Below are 23,425 nucleotides of genomic sequence, written 5' to 3' on the forward strand. Positions count from 1 at the left end.
ATGAAATTTAATGTGTTAACTGTAGTACTTGAATCCCAAAACATACTTTGGGACGTCGAATAAAAAATTGTTTGCATTAGGTATTTTGATTCTCCTTTTATAATTTAAAAACCACTCCATCCGGTTCGAAAACAAAGTTTTGAAATTTGGTATTTTAGAAAACAAAGTTTCATAGTGTTATCTTTCCTTAACAATTTTACCGTTTTCTTTTGTACTTGTTTCTTCCTATTTAATGTATCTTTTCTTTTCACCAATAAACTTGAGATGTCAATAGCAAACTTGACATCAACCATGATATCAATTTGAGATGTTAACTAATATCTACTTGACAATAAATTTGAGATGTAAACTAATATTTACTTTCGTGATCAGTTAATAGCAAACTTTCATAATGCCCGAAAAATCAACCAAAAATTAAGTAGAGATGAAGAAGTACATGATTTAGTGCTGGACTGAGTACAAATAACATATTCTTAGTTGTCAGAAATTTTAGCTTGATGATATAGAAGAATATACATATAAACCAAATGGAAAGTGATATTCAGCCAAAAATGCATATATTCACCCATTGTTGCCTCACGTTCTAGTATTTTTAATCGTTTTTTGAGTGTTAAATATATTACTTTATGCTTAATATTATATTTTAACTGTATAGGAATAAAGCGGTAGGAAAATAAATAGATTTGGAATAAAATTGAATAAAATGCGGAAGAAAAAGAAAGAAAATTGTAAGTATAAAAAAAAGGGGACACCCTTTGGTTTTGTCCCCAAGTGGAAGACAAAGAAATGGAATTCAAAGCAAAAAAACAAGGCAAAAGAAAAACGTACCTGGCAGCTCAAGAATTGAAAGACGGAACGTGAAATCGCTCACTGCTTTCAGCGCCACGGCTAGCGTGAGGCGCTGGCCTGGACGCTAGGTGACGTGATTTTTCTAACTTCGTTCGGGACAAGGTTGTTTCGGTCCTACACGGCCTCAACTCGTATAAAAGGAGTTCTAAACTTAATTTGGAGGGGAACTAACATACTTTGAACGAGAATTCACGGACGGGACTTGGAGAAGGCTTCTAACTAGTTTTTCCTCTCTTCTCTTCCTTTAATCTCATAGTTTATTAGTTCTAAAGTTTTGGGTGCTACATAAACATTGTAGTTTGAAACTTGAATTGTTCTTATTATTTTATCATATCAGTTTATTTATTCAATCTTGCGCTTAATTATTTGATTGTTTGATCACCAATTGAATACTTTCTACGAATTTTTGATTGAACTCGGAAGAGAGAATTTTAGATTGCAAATAAGATTGAATAGAGCAAGATCTTGAACTCGACACTACAACAACTTTGGCCTACGACCATACTAATTTTAGACAACTCTTGAAAAGTGTTGCCAAAAGTATTTGTGGGCACGCTTTTAAGGGGTGGCCTTTGTTGAGAGTTTTAGGCTACACAATTTAGGCAACACTTGTAAAGTGTTCTTTTTAACTACAAAGCCTACGCTTTTTAAGTGTTGTTAAATTATAAAATATTTGACAACACTTGCTCACAAATATGGCAACTCTTTTAAAAGGTTCGGTTTATTCATCCTAAAACTAGCTCTTTATAAGTGAATTGTAAACCTTTCAATAAAACTCCCACAAATATTTCCCCCAATTATTTCTCTTAAGTGAAATATTCCCCCCAGTTCTGAAGAAACCTCTAAAATATTCCTCCTTTGAAATTTCCCAATCCCTTTCCGTGTACTCCGACTCCTCCACCCGCTTACAACGACCAAGTCTATTCAGTACAAAAGATGGAGTTTCGGCAATGAAACTAATTGAGATGGTCTTGCACTGACTCAACTTGTGTTGGCTCCTTCGGCGACACTTCCTCTGCAACACCCAGTCAAGTGCCGCCATCGATTTGTCTGCACCTTTTGTTCCTTTACGAAAATCGATAACTCTGCTTCCATACTTGTATGTGCTGATTTTGTCAAACCCACTTTGATTAATCTCTCTTTACTATTACTTTTTTTGTGTTTAATTTCTTTACTTAGAACTAAATATAATTTTGGTACGGAGTTTTAGTGTTGCACTCTAAATCTTAATGGATTTGAAGTTGTGAAATAAAAAACCCTTGTTGCACTTGAATGATTGTTTAAGGGCTTCTCGTGCTTATTTTCCCCTAATATTTTCAGGTTTCTATCATAATTTTTTGTCATATTACGAAAGAAATTAGTTTGCGTTCAATTTCTTGTACGCCTTATAAACCAACCCACGTCCTAATATTGAAGTGTGTTCAATTTTTGACAGTTTATGCAAGGGCGAGATAAGTAGATCTGACCATCAACGACAGTGATGAAAGACTTGAAAATTCGTCTCTAGAGGGAGATAGGTGAGAGTTTGATTTTGTACAAAAGAAACATCAATTCGCTTGTGTGTATTATTGGATTCCGTAGATTTAAGGGAGATGGAATGGGGTGGTAAGAATTTTTTTAAAAAGTAATCTAACATAGGATGTGCATTTTTGGCTTCCGCAATAGCCAAAAAATATCTCCATAATGTTCTTTTCATAATCTCATGAGACTTCTTTAGCTTAACTAAACATCATATCTGCTATTAAAAGCTACATGGCATATGCGATATTGATTGCTTTCCTTTTGATGAAGTCGATGCTCCTTCTAATTTTCCTCTTGATTGAATTTGTGTGCATTATTACTGAGAATTCTATGGTTTAAGCTCAAAGCTTATTTCTTTAAAAAAATGTGACATGATCAGTTTGTGTTTGTGTTTTATCCTTTTCCTTTCCTTTGGATATATGCTTGCTCACTACTAAAAGGTTTTATATTGGATTAATATGAATATAATATTATTTTTTTATAGGTATGAATATGGTATCGTTATGTAAAAAATCAGGTATGCATTGATTTATCAGCGAGTTCTTGTTTTGTCATGGTGACAGTTAGATAGTTATTATTTATGTGGTTTTGTGATATTACCTTATAGTTGCTATCATCTACATTGTTTTTTGTACTGGAATGCTTCCATGAAACTCCATATTGTATCTATCCAAAAAGTGAATTGCCATCCATTGTTATCAAGAGCAGTGTTAATATTATACTTTGTGAATCAAGTTGCTGATATTTCTATTGTGCAACACTTAAAATCTTTGATCTAACTAATAACCTTACGGTAGGAATCTAACTTATATGGTTAGGTTCCTTTTGTTTCTCTATGCTTGAGAATGTTACTAATATAATCTAAATTCTGTTATTAGGTTTATTATGTAGATATTTCATTTTTTACCTGCATTTTGTCAATCTATTGATAAAATAGATATTTGCAGATTCACTGCCTATTGCAAATTCTACTTAGTTCATCCTTGCAAAATATCTCCTATTGGACGTGTAAATATTGGCAAAAAATAAGTAATGGCTATTACTTCATTAAAATAACTACTAGTATATAATTTATGATCAATCTAATTGGATGCCGATCTAGCCAGTTGATATATAAATTATGGGTTTGATATTTATAGATTTTTGTGCAAAGATTGAGTTTGTTGAAACTTTCTGTTTCAAGATACCTTGAATGAAAGTAAGACTAATGCGTTCCATAAGGAACATAAAGATTTTTGGACTTTGCCAAGTATTTTTATACTTAAAAAAAATATTATATATTAAATATTGTTAGTATTACAACCCATACAAAGTTAGTTAATTCTTTTTGATTTTGGATTCATCATCCATATTTATCATACTGAAATCTTTCTCATGTACTAGGTATTCATCTGACTTATGGTTATTCATTAATGCATTTAGGAAGCTTACTTGTGACTTTTAGTGTGATGTGATTTGGACTTTCCCTTGGTATTTAGGTTGTTGGTTCATAACTACATGAAAAGAGACATACATTGGCAGAACTTAGTTGAGAACACAAAGCAGAGAAATGCACTTTATAAGGTTACTTAAGCAAATATCTGGTAATTTTTCTATCCAATTAAACAATTGCTTTATTTTTCAAGCTTCTTGCTCGTAGAATTCTAAAACATATACTACTGTTGAAGCCGAAACTATGATTTTATCCACCAGTTATTTTCTCTAAAATCAGTACTCCATTATAACATATGTTCAACTTCATTAGAATGTTTTATGCTTCATACCACATAGAAATTAGAAAAATATTTCATACCACCTAAAAGTTTATGCCTTCTTATTACTTAGTTTTATCGTCTTTGAGGACATTCATAAGGCGAAGCGAAAAGCATCTTACCTACATATTTGTGAAATCAAACAAATTATTGTCTTGTACAAACAGAGGCGGATCCAGGATTTGAGCGCAGCTGGGGCACCACTATTGACATAGATATGTCTGCTAGTAACGACAAAATTTGACGTGTTAACTCCTTAAAAACTTAGTGACTTTCAGTCAGTGATCGAAAGTATATTAAAAAATATCAAAAATTTAGTCTAATAAGATCACGATTGAAAGTCTGTAAAGCAGAAGTCTCAGTCGTTGTCGTTAAATCGATGGACATCTACTACTTTGCCGAAATGATCCTTGAAGGCAGAAGCTTTTTTGGAGTTTTTTTAATTACTGTTTTTGGGAAAAATTGATATACTTATTTTTATACATGTAAAGAAACTGGTAATGCTTATAAACTTAGTTAGCATGATAAAGAAGATGATTGACTTCTTGCTAATGAAATATCTTATCCCCTTCTAATTTCCTTTAATATTTGTTTATGTCTCTCTATTACCTTTTTTATGTCTAGAAGGATATTTCTCAAAAAGCGTTTGAGACTATTTTATGTAGAAGTTGACTACTATGTACTAGTGGCTAGTGCTAAATAATTATTTATGGCTATTGGAGCAACGCTTGGGAAGGGTTGCTTATAAGTTGACGATGAGCACGCTTCAAAAGTGTAGCTACAGGACATAAAAAACATGGCTATTGTAAAGCGTGGCCTTTGCCTCATGAAAAGCGTTTCCTTAGGGCAAAGGTTACGCTTGCTTAGGCCACCCCTGAAAAGCGTTGCCTTAGGTCAAAAAGTGTGGCTTTTGATCAAATGCCACACTTTCTAAAGCTTAGGCCACACATTTTGAGTGTGGTTAAAGGCCTAAAATGTTGTAGTGCGAGCATCGGGAACAAATTTGTGGTTAGAATAGGAATATACCTAATCGCCTTGATTGGTTATTGTACGGGAATATAAATGCGTTCTTGGTAATCCTAATTCCATAGGAATATAGGCGTTAGGTTAGCTTGAATAGGCGAGTAATACTTCGGGAGAAGGCTACGAGCAATATTAATTTTGTCAATCAATAAATCAGATAAATTAATTAGAAGATTTAAGTGAAAAACTCAACGAGATTGTTAGCTAACCCATAGCTGTAGAATATTGTCTCTCATTGAATCGGTCTCTAATATTCCAAACTTGTTTCCTTTAATCTCTTAGTTTATTACTCTAGATTAGTTTTTGTTAAATATTCATACTTTAGGATTCGCTTGAATAGATTAATTGCCTTAGTTTAATTAAGTAAATAGTTAATCATAAGTCCTTGTGGGTACAATATCTGGACTTACAATCCTATATTACTTGTCGACCATGTATACTTGCGTGTGCTTTTTGGGGCAACAAGTTTTTGGCTCCGATGCCGTGGACTTAGAATTTAACTATTCTACTAGATTAGATTTTTTGCCTTTTGTCTATTCAAGTTTTTTTATTTTTAGTTTAATTTAATATTTTCTTATCTTTGTTTACATTACATCTTGGAATGAGAATTGGTCGAATATTGATTATTCTTATTATGGTGATCCTTGTCCATATTGTGGAGGACCACACTTATGGCAAAATTGTGAATCTCAATCTTATGAGTGGAATATTGTAATTTGTGTGGTGGTCAAGGTGGCCATTGGGATGGTTGTCCTAATTCTTATTATCCTTCTTAGAGCTCTTATTATGATGTTTCTAATAATTTTTATGAGCAATAAAGTGGAGGATATGGAATGCGTTGCTCGTATTATGGACATAATGAGGCATGTAGCCGAGCAACAAGATGTAATGAGGCAAGTAGCCAAGCAACAAGATGAAATTTACAAAAAGATTTCCTTAGAGATCAAAGGACTGCAGGCTAGAAAGGACGAATTAATGGCCAATTTTTAGGAAGAACCTCAACTCGACGAAGAGGGCAAGTTCCCATAAGAAGATAACTTTGAAGAAGCAGATATCGTGAGCCAATATTGGCTAGAGGAACAAGCTCAACTGGTAAAATTTCATGGGGTTCTACGTAATAATCTTTCAAATATGGAAGAACAACTGATAGACGAAAGAACTGAGTTCTGGCAGGAGATAGACCAATTTGGCTCGGATATCCCTGACACATGCAGGCTCAATTAAATAAAAGGTTTGAGGCGTCTGATGCCCCACAACCAACTTTATAGATACTGGCGAGCTTATGGAGCAGAAAAAAGGAATTCCAACTACTCGACTAAAATATTATTAATAATGCCAAGGTTGACGAAGTGTGCAAAAGTGAGGATGTCAAAAGCGAAGCGATTCTAGGGTTGGAGCGCATTGGACCTCATTCTAACCATTTTTTAATGTTGTGCTTGGTTGGTGACACGAGAATTGATCCATTCGAGCCTATGGACGAGTCAATGAATGGGGAACAAAGTGCTTATATTCTGAAATTTGTGATGCCAAGGAGATAAAACGACATTCCTCACCTAAGGGCCAAGAGGTGTAAGAGGCGATATCTATTGCTTGGTTCCTTTATTTTCACACCACCGCCCCATGAACGTGACGGAAAAATTGATGGAAAATTGAGGGCGCAATTCATATCCTCAAAGTAGAAGGAAAAGTGATTAAGTAGTGTAAGTTGTGCTACAATTACAAATAAGGCACTTGTTGGGAGGCAACCCAATTCTATTTTTTTGTTCTTTTGATTTTTGTTTTCTTTTATTGTGTTATCGTTGTAGTGTTGTTTTTGTATTTTGTAGGATTAGCAGCATGGAATAAAGCTATTAGGCGTGTGAAAAATCGAGCAGGGGATTAAAACAAAGTGTGGGTTGCCCGCACAAAGGATAACAATCTGGAGTGGTCTGAGTATCCCGTGAGCAGGTAATTCTTCGGTCTTTGGCCTACCAGAGAGTCTCTTTTACCCTCTTGTTTTTTACAATTTGCATTGAGGACATTGCACAATTTTAAGTGTGGGGTGAGAAGATTGTTTGAGTGATTTTATGTGCTATCTTAGCTTAGCTGTAATATTCTTTCTTAGTGTAGTGATGTTTGTTAAAAAAAACTAAAAAAAGAAAACGAAAATAAAAAAAATAGAAAAATATTTTCTTTTCTTTTCTTTTCTAGTTAGTTATAGTTAGATAATAATCCCCCTTGATTTTTCTTTGTGCATCGATTCTTTTCCTGAGGATGTAACTTGAACCGGGTAAATTTTTATTTTTATTTTTAGGATTAGATTTTTTTAGGAGTAGTAAAAGAGGGAGAAGAAAAAGCTTTGTGACATGTTTGCTACTACCATATTTAGGCCTGAGCTTGAGTAGTACTTTTCTCTGAGTGCTTGAGTAATAAATAAAATAGCAGAGTTTTTGACACTTAAGCTCAGGGTTGTGACTCTGTATGTAACTTATTCTTATTTTGTTGTTCGCTATGATCCTGTCTGTTTTAGAGTAAAATTGATCTGTCTTGAGTGATACTTGTGCCATGTGTGGTGAACATTTCTTGTTTATTCCATGTTTTGCATCTTAGTCTAGAACTTGCCCCGCATGTTATTGAAGCGAAATAAAAGTGTTGCTCTATCTAGAAGATAATAATAGGCTTTCTTTGATATGTCTTGTGAATTTTAGGCTTTTCGGATATTGTACCGCTAGTTAGCCCTTTGAACCTGTAGCCTTTTGTTTGGAAGCTATATTTTTGCCTTAATCCTTTTGTTGAATCCCTATTTTTTGCACCCTGCTTCCTTGAGCATGTTGCTTAGACTATGATATTAATTGATAAATGTGAAGAAAGGGATGATTAGGTAAAAAATGGTGACCAACGATAGAGAAAAGTAATGAAAAGGTTCTCTTGAAAAGATGTGGCATGAAAAAAAAAGTGAGAATTAAAAAAAAAATTCCTTTGAAAAAAAAACGTTCTTAATATGAGGGAAATACTTGTGAAATAATAGATAAAGAGAGGACTGAAAAATAAAGTGAAGAGTAGAAAATGATGGGTGATGAAGTCTAAAAGTGCAAAGTGCTTCGGGAAGTATAAGTCACTATTATATATTTCTCCTACCCGTCCCTTAGCCAATATTACAACCCGTTAAGTCATATTTGATTATATTCGAGCATACTTAATTAGTAGAGATGCACATAATGAGCCAACTTAAGATTCTTTGAGCATACATGTGAATTCGTTGTGAGTGTGAGGGTTGTTCTTTGATGCTAAGTCCTTAAATTATATTCATTCTTTGATTTGAGTGTATGCACTATTTATTCTTGTGAGGACACTTGTTTCATGATAGATAGGTGATTTTATTAGCTTCTTTGACAAAGTAGGTGAGTTAGCTTAAATTTGATAAGTTAGAGTCCCTCTCTGAGGTTAGAAGGCTAGAAGTTTGTTGTTTGTTTGTTTATGACTTGTATATCTTGCACAATGATGAGGAAATGTATGTCTGATGATTTGAGTTGCTATAGGGCCTAACTGTTAGTATCAACCGAAGTGGTAGTCTTTCTAGGCTTGATTTATTGAGAGTGGTTCTAATGCTTACTCGAGGACGAGCAAAAGTTTAAGTGTGGGATTGTGATATTCGGCTAAAAATGCATATATTTACCCATTATTTTGTATTAATTATATTACTTTATGCTTAATATTATATTTTAACTGTATAAGAATAATGTAGTAGGAAGAGAAAGAGATTTGAAGCAAAATTAAATAAAATACGGAAGAAAAAAAAAAGAAAGTTAGAAGAATAAAAAAAAGGGGGACACCCTTTGGGTGTTGTCCCCAAAGTGCAACACAAGGAAATGGAATTCAAAGCGAACAAAAGAAGGCAAAGAAAAACGTACCTGGCAGCGCAAGAATTGAAAGACGGAACGTGAAATCGCTCACTGCTTTCAGCGCCACGGCCAGCTCACGCTGGCCTGGACGCTAGGTGATGTGATTTTTCCAACTTCGTTCGGGACAAGGTTATTTCGGTCCTATATGGCTTCAACTCGTATAAAAGGAGTTCTAAACTTAATTTGGAGGGGAACTATTATACTCTGAAGGAGAATTCACGGACGGGAACACAACCCACACTTGGAGGAGGCTTCTAACTTGTTTTTCTTCTCTTCTCTTCCTTTAATTTCATAGTTTATTAGTTCTAGAGTTTTGGGTGCTACATGAATATTGTAGTTTGAAGCTTGAATTGTTCTTATTATTTTATCATATTGGTTTATTTATTCAATCTTGCGCTTAATTATTTGATTGCTTGAGCACCAATTGAATACTATCTACGAATCTATGATTGAACTCGGGAGAGATATGTTTTGATTGCAAATAAGATTGAATAGGGCAAGATCTTGAACTCGAGCATCGGGGACGGATTTGCAGTTAGGATAGGAATATACCTAATCGTCTTGCTTCGTTATTATACGGGAATTATAAATGCGTTCTTGTTAATCCTAATTCCATATATAGGAATATAGGCGTTAGGGTAGCTTGAATATGCGAGTAGTACTTCGGGAGAAGGCCACAAGCAATATTAGCCTTATCAATCAACAAACCAGATAAATTAATTAGAAGACTTAGGTGAAAAACTCAACATGATTGTTCGCTAACCCATAACTCTAGAATATTGTCTCTCATTGAATCGGTCTCCACCCCAGACAAGAGGAGTTGCTCTGATGGTAAGCAACCTCCACTTCCAACCAAAAGGTTATAAGTTCGAGTCTCCCCAAGAGCAATGTGGGAAGTCCTTGGAAGGAAGGATGACATGAGTTATTTGGAAGCCGCCTCTCTACCCCTGGGTAGGGGTAAGGTCTGCGTACACACTACCCTCCCCAGACCCTACTAAGTTGGATTATACAGGGTTGTTGTTGAATCGGTCTCCAATATTCCAAACTTGTTTCCTTTAATCTCTTAATTTACTAATCTAGATTAGTTTTTATTAAATATTCATACTTTAGGATTCGCTTGAAAAGATTAATTGTCTTAGTTTAATTTAGTAAATAGTTAATCATAAGTCCTTGTCGGTACAATATCTGGACTTACAATCCTATATTGCTTGTCGATCACATATACTTTTCGTGTTTGTTTGGGAGCAAATCTTGCAATACTCAAAGTAATTAGCCATGAACTGCCATATTTTTTCTTGAATTGTTGCCTTCAATTCCACTGATATCTTCCTCATATTTGGAATGAGATAATTAAGTGGCATGATGAGATATCGAGTCCCCTATTCCACTTCTTGAAGAGAAATTCAAATCAGGCAAAAAATACTGACATAATAAGCCCAAAAACACTAAAGAAATTAACAAAAAGCCGAAACTCACCACGAATTGAAGGCCACCATGAGAACCTAGTCTGTTATAACAAAGAGAATGAACCAATGCTATTTTCTATGCATTCATAAATATCATACGCATGTATAAAAGTTTTAATATTAGACTTGTATTTGATAGCTTTAAGAAGAGAAACATAGATGAAAAATCCAAGAACAAAATATACATTCTAAAATACAGTTAACTCCATGATAATGGGGCAATAGTATTACAAACCATGAGTTAAGGAATAGCGGCTTTGAGCCTGAGAACATTTCTCATGAATATTGAATCAATAGATCTAACAAAAGGCAGAAAGATAAAACTGTGAAAATTTGAAGACCTAGAGAGAGAGGGAGAAGAAAGAAAAGTTATCAATGTTGTTAGAGGAAAACAATGCTTTTATAATTACCATCAAGCAAGGAATTGCAAGCATCGAAGGGAGAATTCTGGAAATTTACCGAAGAGGCTAAATAGAGAACAATTACTTGAATTAGACAAGTCAATGTATCATTATATTAGCCACAAAATAAATGATTGTCCAAGATACTTAGACCATAAAGGTCACCTAATTATTGCAAAGCCACAGTCGCAGTCAACATTCCCAAAGTCAATATACTATTTGCCACATCTAACGCTTAAGCTTTGATGCTGCCCAATACTTCCATCATTAGGGTAAAAAATGATTGAGATGAGCATGACAACATCTCAAATTTAGTTACGACCAGCAGGAGGTTAAAAATATGAAATAAAAATCTGTGTTATGAAACATTAGAATATGGTGGATGTCCATAATTCCTAAATTGAGTAACACCCATTACTCTTCTTCATAATTTTCATAACTTCCACTACTTCAATACTTATGATCGTAACTCTCATACCTCTATAACCTCTTCATGATCTTTATTTATGATCTAAATGCTTAATGACATGTTTATGACATCCTTTTATATACCTCTATATAATACTATAAATAGAGGATGAGAAGTGATATTGTAGACTCTTGAACACACTTGGAAATACATGAAAAATACTTGATGAAATAAGAAAGTTCTCTCTCTTTCCCCATTACATCTCTTGTCTATTTTGTTGGTTTATATTGTTATTTTGAGCTTAGTTTCTTAAGACGTTATCAGCACTCTGATTGTTCTATGCGACAATCCTTCTCAACTTTTAGGAAATGTATCGCAACAAAGTTGATTTGTTTTTGTATTATCATAGCCAAGTAACACTGTAGCTTCCAATGCGTAAGCCTGTTGGATTTCTTATGGACAGTGGGACAATGTTCTATGGATTATTTTTTTTTGGTTAGTGGTTCATCATTTCAAGGTATGTTCCTAAGTACATAATTTTTGTGCTTACTTAAATACATTGGAAGGATTAATAAATGGCAATATAAATGTCTTCTGGTCATAGTCGTCAAATCTTGTTTTCTTCTAGTTCTATTAGTACTACTGTTGGACTTTAAGCAATTGGGCTTTAAAGTAGAAGAAGTGTGAATTGGAAATGGAGGAAAATAAAATAAAGGGAAAATGGAAAATTTGAAGAAGTGAACTTTTGTCTTGCACTTTGTCCCTCATCGGTGAGGGACAACCACATTTGTGTGCTTATATATAGAATAACTTCTTAAAGCTCTTAAAAGGAGTTGAAGAGAATGAACCCTCGCGCCGTCATCGTCGTTGCTCGCTCGGCTCGGCTTTGGATCGATCGATAAGATTATTTTTTGGAAAAAATTTATTAAATTATTTAATAATTAATTAAATGTCAAATCACTGCTGAAAATACGCCAGAATCTTGCTGAAGATTCAGAGGGTCTCTCTGGCCGCGGTTCTACCGCGACCGCGGTGGAATCGCGACAGACAGATTCAGAGAGCCTCTGTGACCGCGGTTCTGCCGCGGTCTCGGCAGGCAGCGTATTCTTCTGAAAATGCACCTTTCCAGACACCTCTTCTGATAATTGCCTATAAATTTTGAGGCAAGACTCCATTTTCTACACACGAAAAATACTCCAGAACTTCTTTCTTTCTGAATACATTGCATCCTAATTCGCAGTCTCTCTCTCTCAAATTCGTATGTGTGATTTTGCTCCATTCTTTGAGTTCGTTGGTATCCTGCAGTTTGTATTGCCACTGTTGCAGGAAGGTTTATTCCGCTTTATCCTGGGAGGATTTAATCCATTACCTTGGCAACGTGTGAGGGGGTTAAATATCCTTAAGGACGCACAAGAAAATTGTGGACTCGGAATATTTCTAATTCTTTATTATTTTCTAGATTTCTTTATTCTTCTAACAATTTTGTTTTCTGATTTTCTTTTAACACAGTAACGCTCACAAGCTTAAGGAAATTTAATACTAACGTTTCTGTGTTGATTATTAAACTGTTTTCTTTATACTTTGTTGGAGACTAAAGCCTTGTTGCTTTCTACTCCTATAATTGTTTCTGTCCGGTTTAAAGTACATTAAAACTTTACCGGAATAATAAACGTACGGGTTTGAAGTATATAAAAACTTCACCATTGTTACGTGTTGTATGGTTGGTTTGGTATTCAGTTTGAAGATATCAAAATTTCACTGATTTAACAAGTTTTGTATTGTTTTCAACTTTACAAAAATATGACGAATGAAAACCAAACTAATGGAAGTGTTGCGGGAACGGTTGCTACTGTTACGAGTGATGCTGCCTCATCAAGCCGTTCTACTCCTGCTCATGCTATGGCACCGGCAGAAAAATCCGGAAAGTTTTCCGGTGTTGACTTCAAACGCTGGCAAATGAAGATGCTCTTCTATCTTACTACGTTGAGTTTGCAACGTTTCATCAAGGAGGATCCTCCGGTCATGGCTGAAAATACTCCGGATGATGAACGACTTGTTGTAACTGAAGCATGGAAACATTCTGATTTCTTGTGCAAAAACTACATATTGAGTTGTTTGGAAGATGGCTTGTACAATGTCTATAGTGTCATGGAAACTTCAAAAGCGTTATGGAATGCGCTTGAGAAGAAGTACAAGACTGAGGATGTCGGACTTAAGAAGTTCGTGGCTGCAAGGTTTTTGGATTTCAAAATGATTGACACTAGGTCAGTCAAAACTCAAGTCCAAGAATTACAAGTCATTGTGCATGACCTCCTTGCTGAAGGTATGACTAGAATCAATAATTTTATTAATAAGATTTATCTTATTATTAATTATGAATTTGTTATTGAAGGTATGGTCGTAAATGAGGCCTTTTAAGTCGCTGCTTTCATTGAGAAGTTACCTCCGTTGTGGAAGGATTTTAAGAACTATCTTAAACACAAGCGGAAGGAGATGACACAGAAGACTTGATTGTTCGTTTGAGGATAAAAGAAGACAACAAAAATGCTGAAAAGAAGTCACGTGGAAACTCGACAATAATGGGGGCAAACGTTGTTGAGGAGGCGCCACAAAATAAGAAGAGGAAGAAGGCTTCTGGACCAAAGAATTACCCAAGCAAGAAAAAGTTCAAGGGTAATTGCCACAACTGTGGAAAATCTGGGCATAAGGCCATGAATTGTCGTGCGCCAAAGAATGATAAGAAAAAAAAGAATAAAGCTAACATGGTTGAAGATGAAATGGAGGACTTATGTGCCATGTTGTCTGAATGCAACTTGGTAGGAAATCCAAAAGAATGGTGGATAGATTCTGGAGCCACCCGCCATGTTTGTGCTAACAAGGAGTTATTTTCTTCTTATGCCCCCGCAAGACCCGATGAGACAATCTTCATGGGAAATTCATCTACAGCCAAAATTGAAGGAGTTGGCAAGATTGCGTTGAAGATGACATCAGAAAAAATAGTGACTCTAAACCAAGTCCTCCATGTTCCAGAAATTCGCAAGAATCTTGTGTCTACCTCACTTCTTGTCAAGAATGGATTCAAATGTATTTTTGTTTCTAATAGTGTTGTACTAAGTAAGAACGATGTATATGTAGGAAAAGGTTACCTAAATGAGGGCCTTTTTAAGCTAAATGTAATAGCAGTTCCTATCAATAAAGTGAATGTTTCTTCTTACTTACTTGAGTCAAACACTTTATGGCATTCGCGTTTAGGTCACGTAAACTTCAAAACATTGCGGAAGATGATAAATCTAGAAGTATTGCCAAAATTTGATTGCATTAATTCCAAATGTCAAATATGTGTGGAATCAAAGTATGCTAAGCATCCTTATAAGTCCGTTGAAAGGAATTCAAGTCCTTTAGACTTAATTCACACAGATATTTGCGACATGAAGTCAACACCATCTCGCGGTGGGAAAAAGTATTTTATTACTTTTATTGACGATAGCACGAGATACTGCTATGTTTATTTACTTAATAGTAAAGATGAGGCAATTGATGCTTTCAAGCAATACAAGAGTGAAGTTGAAACGCAACTAAACAAAAAGATCAAAATGATAAGAAGTGATAGGGGTGGCGAATATGAATCTCCTTTTGAAGAAATTTGTTTGGAAAATGGCATTATTCACCAAACAACTGCCCCTTACTCTCCACAATCTAATGGAATTGCGGAGAGGAAGAATCGAACATTGAAGGAGATGATGAATGCATTGCTAATAAGTTCTGGCTTACCACCGAACTTGTGGGGGGAAGCTATACTTACAGCTAACCGGATAATCAATCGTGTACCTCATAGTAAAACACAGTCCATTCCTTATGAAAAGTGGAAAGGAAGGAAGCCTAGCTTAAAATACTTCAAAAAGTGTGGGGATGTTTAGCTAAGGTACAAGTTCCTAAACCTAAAAGGGTAAAGATAGGTCCAAAAACGGTTGATTGTGTGTTTATTGGATATATAACCAATAGCAAGGCATATCGTTTTCTGGTTCATAAATCAGAAAATCCTGAGATTCACATTAATATGATAATAGAATCAGATAATGCTGAATTCTTTGAAACTATTTATCCGTATAAAAAGGAAAGTGAAGTGACCTGCCAAAAGTCAAAATGACCTTGGGAGGAAATAACAGATGGTATGCCTAATGAAGAAAATCCAAGAAGAAGTAAACGTCAAAGAATATCTACTTCATTCGGTCCAGATTTTCTGACTTTTCTGTTAGAAAATGAGCCTCATACCTTCAAGGAAGCAATGTCTTCCTCAGAAGCACAATATTGGAAATAGGCTATCAATAGTGAAATAGAATCCATATTGAGCAACCATACCTGGGAATTGGTTGATCTTCCTCCAGGTAACAAAACGTTGGGTTCTAAATGGATTTTCAAGAAGAAAATGAAGGACGATAATACTATTGACAAATACAAGGCAAGACTTGTTGTCAAAGGATTTAGACAACGAGAAGGTCTTGACTATTTTGACACATACTCGCCGGTAACAAGAATTACATACATTCGGATGCTAATAGCGTTAGCCGCCTTGTATGGTATTCAAATCCATCAAATGGATGTAAAAACAACATTCTTAAATGGTGATCTTGAGGAAGAAATTTACATGAACCAACCTGAAGGGTTTGTGGTTCCGGAAAAATAAAAGAAGGTGTGTAGACTTGTCAAGTCCCTTTATGGACTAAAACAAGCACCCAAGCAATAGCATGCGAAATTTGACCAAACAATGTTGTCAAATGGTTTTAAGATTAATGAATGTGGTAAATGTGTTTACATTAAGAACGTTCCAAATCATATAGTCATTGTTTGCTTATATATTGATGATATGCTAATAATGAGCAAAGACATTGCCGACATTCAAGCTACTAAACGTATGCTTGCTAGTAAGTTTGATATGAAAGACTTAGGAGTTGCCGATGTAATTCTAGGAATTAAAATCCAGAGGACTCCTCAAGGTCTAGCTTTGTCTCAGTCACATTACGTGAAAATGGTACTGGAAAAATTCAAACACTTGGAATTTAGAAGTGCAAGAACTCCAATTGACTTAAACCATCATCTTATAAAGAATAAAGGTTAAAGTACATCTCAATTTGAGTATGCTCGTATGTTGGGAAGCTTAATGTACATCATGAACTGTACACGACCTGATATAGCTTGTGCAATAAGTAAACTTAGTCGATTCACAAGTAATCCCAACAAACATCACTGGGTGGCAATGAAACGAGTTCTGGGATACTTGGAGTATACCCAAGACTACGCTTTGCACTACAATAAATATCCTACGGTTATCGAAGGATATAGTGATGCAAATTGGATAACCGGCTCAACAGAAACAAAGTCCACAAGTGGATATGTTTTTACTGTTGGTGGAGAAGCAGTATCTTGGAAATCTTCCAAACAGACGTGTATCGCTCGTTCTACATTGGAATCAGAGTTTATAACTTTGGATAAAGTCGGTGAAGAAGCTGAATGGCTTCGAAATTTCTTAGAAGACATTCCGTTCTGGCCAAAGCCTTTGGCTCCTATTTGCATACATTGTGATAGTGAGGCTGCATAGGACGGGCAGGGAGCGTTATGTACAACGGAAAGTCTCGTCATATACGACGAAGACATAACACCGTTAGACAACTACTTTCTAGTGGAATTATCACTATTGATTATGTAAGATCAAAGGATAATGCGGCGGATACGCTTACAAAAGGCTTAACTAGAGAGGGAGTTGAGAAATCATCTAAGGGAATGGGACTATGGCCAAGGACAAGTCAACCTGGCGGTAACTCTACCTAGAATTTTGGATGTTCCGAGATCTAGGTTCAAGGAGCTCAAACAAAGTTGTGATTGACCGGTTCAACATTGTCAAAATAAAATCTTTGGTCCATTCTCCTGATGAAGACAATGTTTAGTAACAAGGATAGAACTTTACATGTTCTTTAATGATTACCAAAGTTTGATGAGGTATCTATCAAATAGTGTCAATCTAAAGGATTACACCTTTAGGAATCACCTACGTAAGTGTGAAGTGTAAGCCGCTTCAAGGAGAATTTTGTAAGGCCAATTCTCTACGCACTTATGAGACCAGGCGGTGTTCATGGCTAAAACGAACACAACAATGAGAACCAAAAGACGGTTAAGGGTTGGTTGTGTGACATATGGTTGTCTAGGTATACACTAAAGTTCGACGGTTCAAAGATATCAAATCTACCGATTGACCGAGTATATCCGACATATGTTCACTACGGAAAGTTCAAAGGGAAACCTACTTATCCAGATGCAATTAATCCTTACTTGCAAAATCACATAGCTTTCATCTATGATCTTTCTTGATACAGCCATTCCCATTCATGTGGGGGATTGTTGGACTTTAAGCAATTGGGCTTTAAAGTAGAAGAAGTGTGAATTGGAAATGGAGGGAAAATGAAAAATTTGAAGAAGCGAACTTTTGTCTTGCACTTTGTCCCTCATCGGTGATGGACAACCACATTTGTGCGCTTATATATAGAATCACTTCTTAAAGCTCTTAAAATGAGTTGAAGAGAATGAACCCTCGCACCCTCGTCATCGTCGCTCGCTCGGCTCGGCTTTGGATTTGGATTTGGATTTGTCAAATGATCGATCGATAAGATTATTTTTTGGACAAAATTTATTTACTTATTAATTAAATGCCAAATCACTGTTGAAAATACGCCAGAATCCTGCTGAAGATTCAGAGGGTCTCTTTGGACGCGGTCCTACAGCGACCGCGGTGGAACCGCGACAAGCAGATTCAGAGAATGCACCTTTTCAGACACCTCTTCTGATAATTGCCTATAAATTCTGAGGCAAGGCTCCATTTTCTACACACGAAAAACACTCCAGAACTTCTTTCTGAATACACTGCATCATAATTCGCAGTCTCTCTTTCTCAAATTCGTAAGTGTGATTTTGCTCCGTTCTTTGCGTTCGTTGGTATTCTGCAGTTTGTATTTCCACTGTTGCAGGAAGGTTTATTCCGCTTTATCCTGGGACGATTTAATCCATTACCTTGGCAACGTGTGAGGGGGTTAAAATTACTTAAGGACGCACAAGAAAATTGTAGACTCGGAATATTTCTGATTCTTTATTGTTTTCTAGATTTCTTTATTCTTCTAACAGTTTTGTTTTCTGATTTTTGTTTTAACACAGTAACACTCACAACTACTAGTATACATATCATACTTGACCAATGTTTTCCATATAGCTACAACTCAAGTATTTATTTCATTCATATTGGATGGTTCATAGTCATACATAAAGTATATCCATCTAGATGGTTCATTATTACTTACAGTACTAAATTATTTTATGAAGTAATAAAACATCTGTGGTTTATCATCTATCTTGAAGGATTTATCATGTAATAGTTCTTTAAGTTGAATGTCTTAAGTTAGAGAATATCTCTGAGCGATAACAGAGTTATATGATATATATGGTTGCCCAAGTGATGTAATATTTTTAACGTAAACGGGCCTGAAGTATCGAGTTTGGTACAATAATGCTTTCCTTCCACCTTTTCAAATAAATATGCACTTACCATTTAACTTTTTGGCTCAGCCATGCCCCTATTTCTAACAACTTATTATTTTTTTTAAACTTTTTTTAATCCACATGTAATATTTTTATTGGTTGAACTTAAAGGCCAGCCGCAATACACTAACCCACTCGTAACCCGCCCCATTACCGACCCGCTTTCCTTTAATTCGTTTTAATCCAAACACCCAGTTTTTTAAAGATGCAACAACTCTTCTTCTTCCTCTTTTCATTCGGGTTCTTCAAATTCTTCATCTCCCATCTCCTACCTCCCAATTTTGTATCTTTTTTTTTAAATTTGCATTAATAACTATTCTTCCTTTAGCTTCATATGTCTTACTCTTTCTGCTTCTTCTCTTAGCCAAGGTGATTCCCCTATATGTTATTGCAGATTATTGCCAAGTATTTTACTGCTACGACACTTATAAATAGCGGTCGTAGATTCTATAAATGTTGTTATTTTGAGAAGAATGGTTGTCATTATTGGGAATGGCGTGATGAACAATTTCTACTTCATGTGTCAATATTTATCCTTAATCAAAAAATTTCATTGGGTTCCCTTCGTCAAGAAAGGAACAAGTTGAAGCAAGCTATGAATGATATGGTTTATAGCAAAGTTGCAGATTTGAACAAAGTATCTGCCTGGAAGAGAAAGGTTCCAATTTGGAATTAAAAGTGAATCGATTGAGAAAATTACTGCTATGGTCATGGGCTACTTTTGTATTTTTTGCCACCGTCAAGATGATGAATTGAGAAGCTGGTGGCAAATGTTGATGAAGTATTTCAAGATTCTGCATATTTCTACTTTTTTAATTTCAAGTAGTTGTTGTTTTGGTCATTTGTGTAGATGTTGGATGAGTAGTTAAGTAAAGGAAATGAGAAAATTAGTGTTTTGATAGTAGCGGTAATAGTGTTTGCTTTGGTTATTAGCGTTGGTTGATCTAGTGTTAGTAGTTCCTAATCAAAGGGGGGCGGGTTACGGGTGGGTTAGTGTATTAGGACCGGTCTTTAAGTTCAGCCATTAAAAACATTACATGTGGATTAAAAGAAAGTTTTTTTTTTTAAAAAAATGAAACGTTGTTAGAAATAGAAGCATGACTGAGCCAAAAGTTAAACGGTAGGAGCATTTTTATTCGAAAAGGTGGAAGGAGGGTATTATTGTACCAAATTCGATACTTCAGGGGCACTTTAGGCCCTTTTTCGTATTTTAAAATGTTCGAAGGCAAGTCCCAATACATGCACTTTGGCTTATTATTGTCACGACCCATAATCCCAACCTCGGGGCCGTGATGGCGCCTAATATCCACTTGCTAGGCAAGTCGATGTGAGATAGTTAAATAGCCAATTTTTTTAACAGTTTAAACAAAATGATGATAAATAACGAGAAGTAGAAACCCAATCTAATATAGTACCAACACAAGTTATATGATTATCTACTCCCAAAGATCCGGAGTCATGAGTAGATGAGCAACTAGAAGTTCTATAAACAGAGTCTAAAATAAATACAGTTGTTTCGAAGGAAATGAACAGTAAAAGAGGGAAGAGGAAGGGGACTTCAAGGTCTGCGGATGCCATCAGATCTACCTTAAGTCTCTGTATGCAATGATCCGATTTGACTCACCTCACGCACCGCTGGGACCAATACCAAAATTTGCACCAGAAGTGCAGAAGTATAATATGAGTACAACCGATCCAATGTACTCTGTAAGTGTCAAGCCTATATATGCTCGACGAGATAGTGACAAGGTTATGATAGGACACCTACGTAAATGAACCTGTACAAGTATATATACGTAGTGGTAGCAATAACTGATATTAACAACGTACAAACTGGGAGGGGACATGCAAAAAAGGGAAAGATATGATAACTACGATAGGTATGACATTACATAATAGCCAAATAAATCATCAACCAATGAAGACAGATAAACCAATAATATAAAAATTGCACGGCATCACCCTTCGTGCTTTTACTCTCGTTGATAAATAACTTTGAGAAACCTTCAATAGCTTTTCATCATCACTAACATTAAACTTCTGCTTGAATATTCTCTCCAACCCTCCTACTTGAAGAATTTTTATCCAAGGCTCAATTTTCCCTTCACAATTTCTGTTAGCTTCGGGCTTAGGCTCACTGCACAATTAAAGTTGAAACATTAATGACATCACAATCAATTAAAGTGCCTTACCATGCTCACGGATGCCTTGTGCAAGATAATCCATCCTTTCTCCAAGTTTGTTCATCTTACCAATCATATATTTTCCTACACATTCAATATATCCTTCTTAGTGATCCCTTCATTCATTAATAGTACTATTTTTAAATACTGAAATAACAGGGGAATTACTCATTTTGCTTTATTTTAGACAAGTTCTTTGAAGTTGCAGATGGATGAATACGGTCTTGGCGAGCAGAAATGGACAGTAGTCTTTTTGGCTGCCTTTCAAATGAGCATACTGCGGAACTCATGGGAATACCACCCACCACATGTACACTAAGTAAGTTCTTCATTGTGACTTCTGATTTTGAAGAGGACTACTGTATTGTGAAGGTCGGTGAGAAATAAGTCTTTGGTTGATGGTTTAAGAACAATCCTTGTATGTAACGACCCAATCGTTTGTTTTGAGCATTCACTTCACTCGATAGTTTGAATGTACGAGTATCTCCGCATGATGTATTATGACTTGTGTGAATCATCGATTTTGGTTTTCAGGTTGTTCGGAATCGATTTCGAATAATGAACTTCATGATTGAAGCTTTAAGTTGGAAGAGTTGACCAAGTTTGACTTTTTAGCATTTGATCTCAGATTGGAGTTTTAATGGTTCTGTTAGATCCGGATGGTGATTTTCTACTTGGGCGTATGCCCGGATTTGCAATTGGATATTTCTAGAAGGATTCGACACTAATTGACGAAAATTAATATTTGAAGGTTTCGAAAAATTCATCAAATTTGATTTGAGGTGCGATTCGTCGTTTCGATATTCTTATGCATGATTTGAGGCCTCGAGTGTTATTTTATGGGACTTCTTGGTATATTCGGACGGGGTCCCCAGGGGCTCGGGTGAGCATCGGATAAGTTTGGGTTGTATTGCGCTCGTCTTTATGTTTCGACGTCATTTCTTCAAGCATAAATGGTACCATATTACGCAAATGATCTCCAATTTCTATTTTTATTGAAGTATTAGATACTTATCATAATTACGGAGCCATAGCAAAAAGAATCGTCGAATTTAAACATCGTATGAGGAGTTTATGGCCATTTTACTAAGAATTGGATTGTTAGATTTTTCAGATTAATTACAAAATTGTCATTGACTTCGTATTTAAAAATCTGCATTATTTCCTAATATTGAAACAAACATATCTCCTTAATTATAAGGTCAAACGGAGTGATTCAAAAGCCTAGCTTGACTGAAATTTTAAGGAGTCCATTGAAGGCATCAAAAGCGAGTTTCGTGTAACACCCCGTAAGAATTCGGCTTAGGTATGAATGAGTTAAAGGAGTATTAAGGATATATTTTGAACATGTGAAGTACCATCGGGATGATTATGGGGGAAAATAGTTGTATCAAAATCAAGATGGAAAGTGAGGTGCATAAGATTTGACAAAATCGACTAAGTTTGCGGAAGGTTCGTATTCCAGCAGATTTTAGTGAAAATTAATAAGGGATTTGGGAATACTCAAAGCATGAAAATTGTAGGCCTTTGAAATAGATTTCCAAAGATATATTATGGAGCCCAAACGGATCTCTGTAAAAAATGTTATGCACGTTTTACAGAACAGTATGCGATATGCACGGTGGTAGCGCGGCCGCACTAATTTTGAGGCAGTGTTACTGCCGTTTAGCGCGGTCAGGCCTCCAGATGCACGGGCACGCTAGTGAGGGGACGTTTTAAAGCTATATTTCATCGCCCACAGCCCCAAAATAAAAACCTAACTCCTTAAGGGTCCTTCCACCACCCAAGGTAAGTTTTAATGGTGATTCTAATTTAATTTCAATTTCCCAACATCTTATTAACATGGGTAAACCCTCCATATTATTAGATATTCGATTGTGACATCACTGTTGAGAGAAGGAATCCTAGAACTTGATTTCAAAGGGTTTGAACTCCAAAAAGGTAATGTCTTCACCCTCTAATTGATTATAGCATTTGTGTAATGATTATAAACCCTAGTTCATGAGATATGAGTTGATGGGTTTGATAGAAAATCATGAACGATTGGGATTGGGGTGTTGATTGTTGATTATTGGTTAAGGGTGTTGTTTACCTTATGGGTGATGAAGAATAATGTTGATTATAATCATTTGAGACTTTAGAATTTATCTAGGAACAAGAGAATGTGTTGTTGGGTGTAGAGACACCATTAATAAGGACTATGAAGCTTTATTTTCACCAAGTGTTTGATAAAATGCTAAGTGACCAAAACATGAGCATCATAGCTAATATGGAATCCCTTTGACTTGTATTGCTATAGATTAAAGTTGAAAGGGTTGACAAACATTTTATTGCGCTCAATAGCAGGAAGTTAAGGTATG

General features: G+C 35.6%; 1 protein-coding gene and 2 long non-coding RNA genes across 10 annotated transcripts in view; 2 read left to right on the plus strand and 1 right to left on the minus strand.

Moving 5' to 3' along the window:
• The first annotated feature begins 1,551 nt into the window (after positions 1 to 1,551).
• The window catches only part of LOC104219507 (uncharacterized), a 23,126-nt gene continuing 1,252 nt past the window's right edge, over positions 1,552 to 23,425 (plus strand). The window contains exons 1-6 of one of the 8 annotated variants that reach the window (XR_011406707.1): positions 1,552 to 1,948; positions 2,285 to 2,366; positions 2,855 to 2,887; positions 3,849 to 7,091; positions 21,253 to 21,384; positions 21,600 to 21,826. This is a non-coding gene — a long non-coding RNA (uncharacterized lncRNA). Of the gene's footprint in view, positions 1,949 to 2,284; positions 2,367 to 2,854; positions 2,888 to 3,848; positions 9,415 to 21,252; positions 21,385 to 21,599; positions 21,827 to 23,425 lie in introns of those variants that run through there. The other 7 variants (XR_709290.2, XR_709291.2, XR_011406706.1 and 4 more) reach the window with 7 other exon arrangements.
• Positions 11,318 to 14,592, plus strand: LOC138888982 (uncharacterized). The gene is made up of 2 exons (XM_070171560.1): positions 11,318 to 13,624; positions 13,694 to 14,592. The coding sequence occupies exons 1-2, from the start codon at positions 13,102 to 13,104 to the stop codon at positions 13,717 to 13,719; spliced, it is 549 nt and encodes a 182-aa protein (XP_070027661.1). The 5' UTR covers positions 11,318 to 13,101; the 3' UTR covers positions 13,720 to 14,592.
• Positions 20,979 to 21,140, minus strand: LOC138889129 (uncharacterized). Its single transcript, XR_011406708.1, has 2 exons — positions 21,075 to 21,140; positions 20,979 to 21,019 (listed from the first exon to the last, which is right to left on the minus strand). It is a non-coding gene; the product is annotated as an uncharacterized lncRNA (long non-coding RNA).

The sequence above is a fragment of the Nicotiana sylvestris genome, chromosome 4 (assembly GCF_000393655.2).
Source record: "Nicotiana sylvestris chromosome 4, ASM39365v2, whole genome shotgun sequence".
Classification (NCBI taxonomy): Eukaryota; Viridiplantae; Streptophyta; class Magnoliopsida; order Solanales; family Solanaceae; genus Nicotiana; species Nicotiana sylvestris.

Bases quoted from the DNA above. Each gene is read 5' to 3' on its own strand.
- LOC138888982 (XM_070171560.1), top strand. From the start codon at position 13,102: ATGACGAATGAAAACCAAACTAATGGAAGTGTTGCGGGAACGGTTGCT. The intron at 13,625-13,693 runs GTATGACTAGAA...TTGTTATTGAAG, and splicing joins GCATGACCTCCTTGCTGAAG to GTATGGTCGTAAATGAGGCC.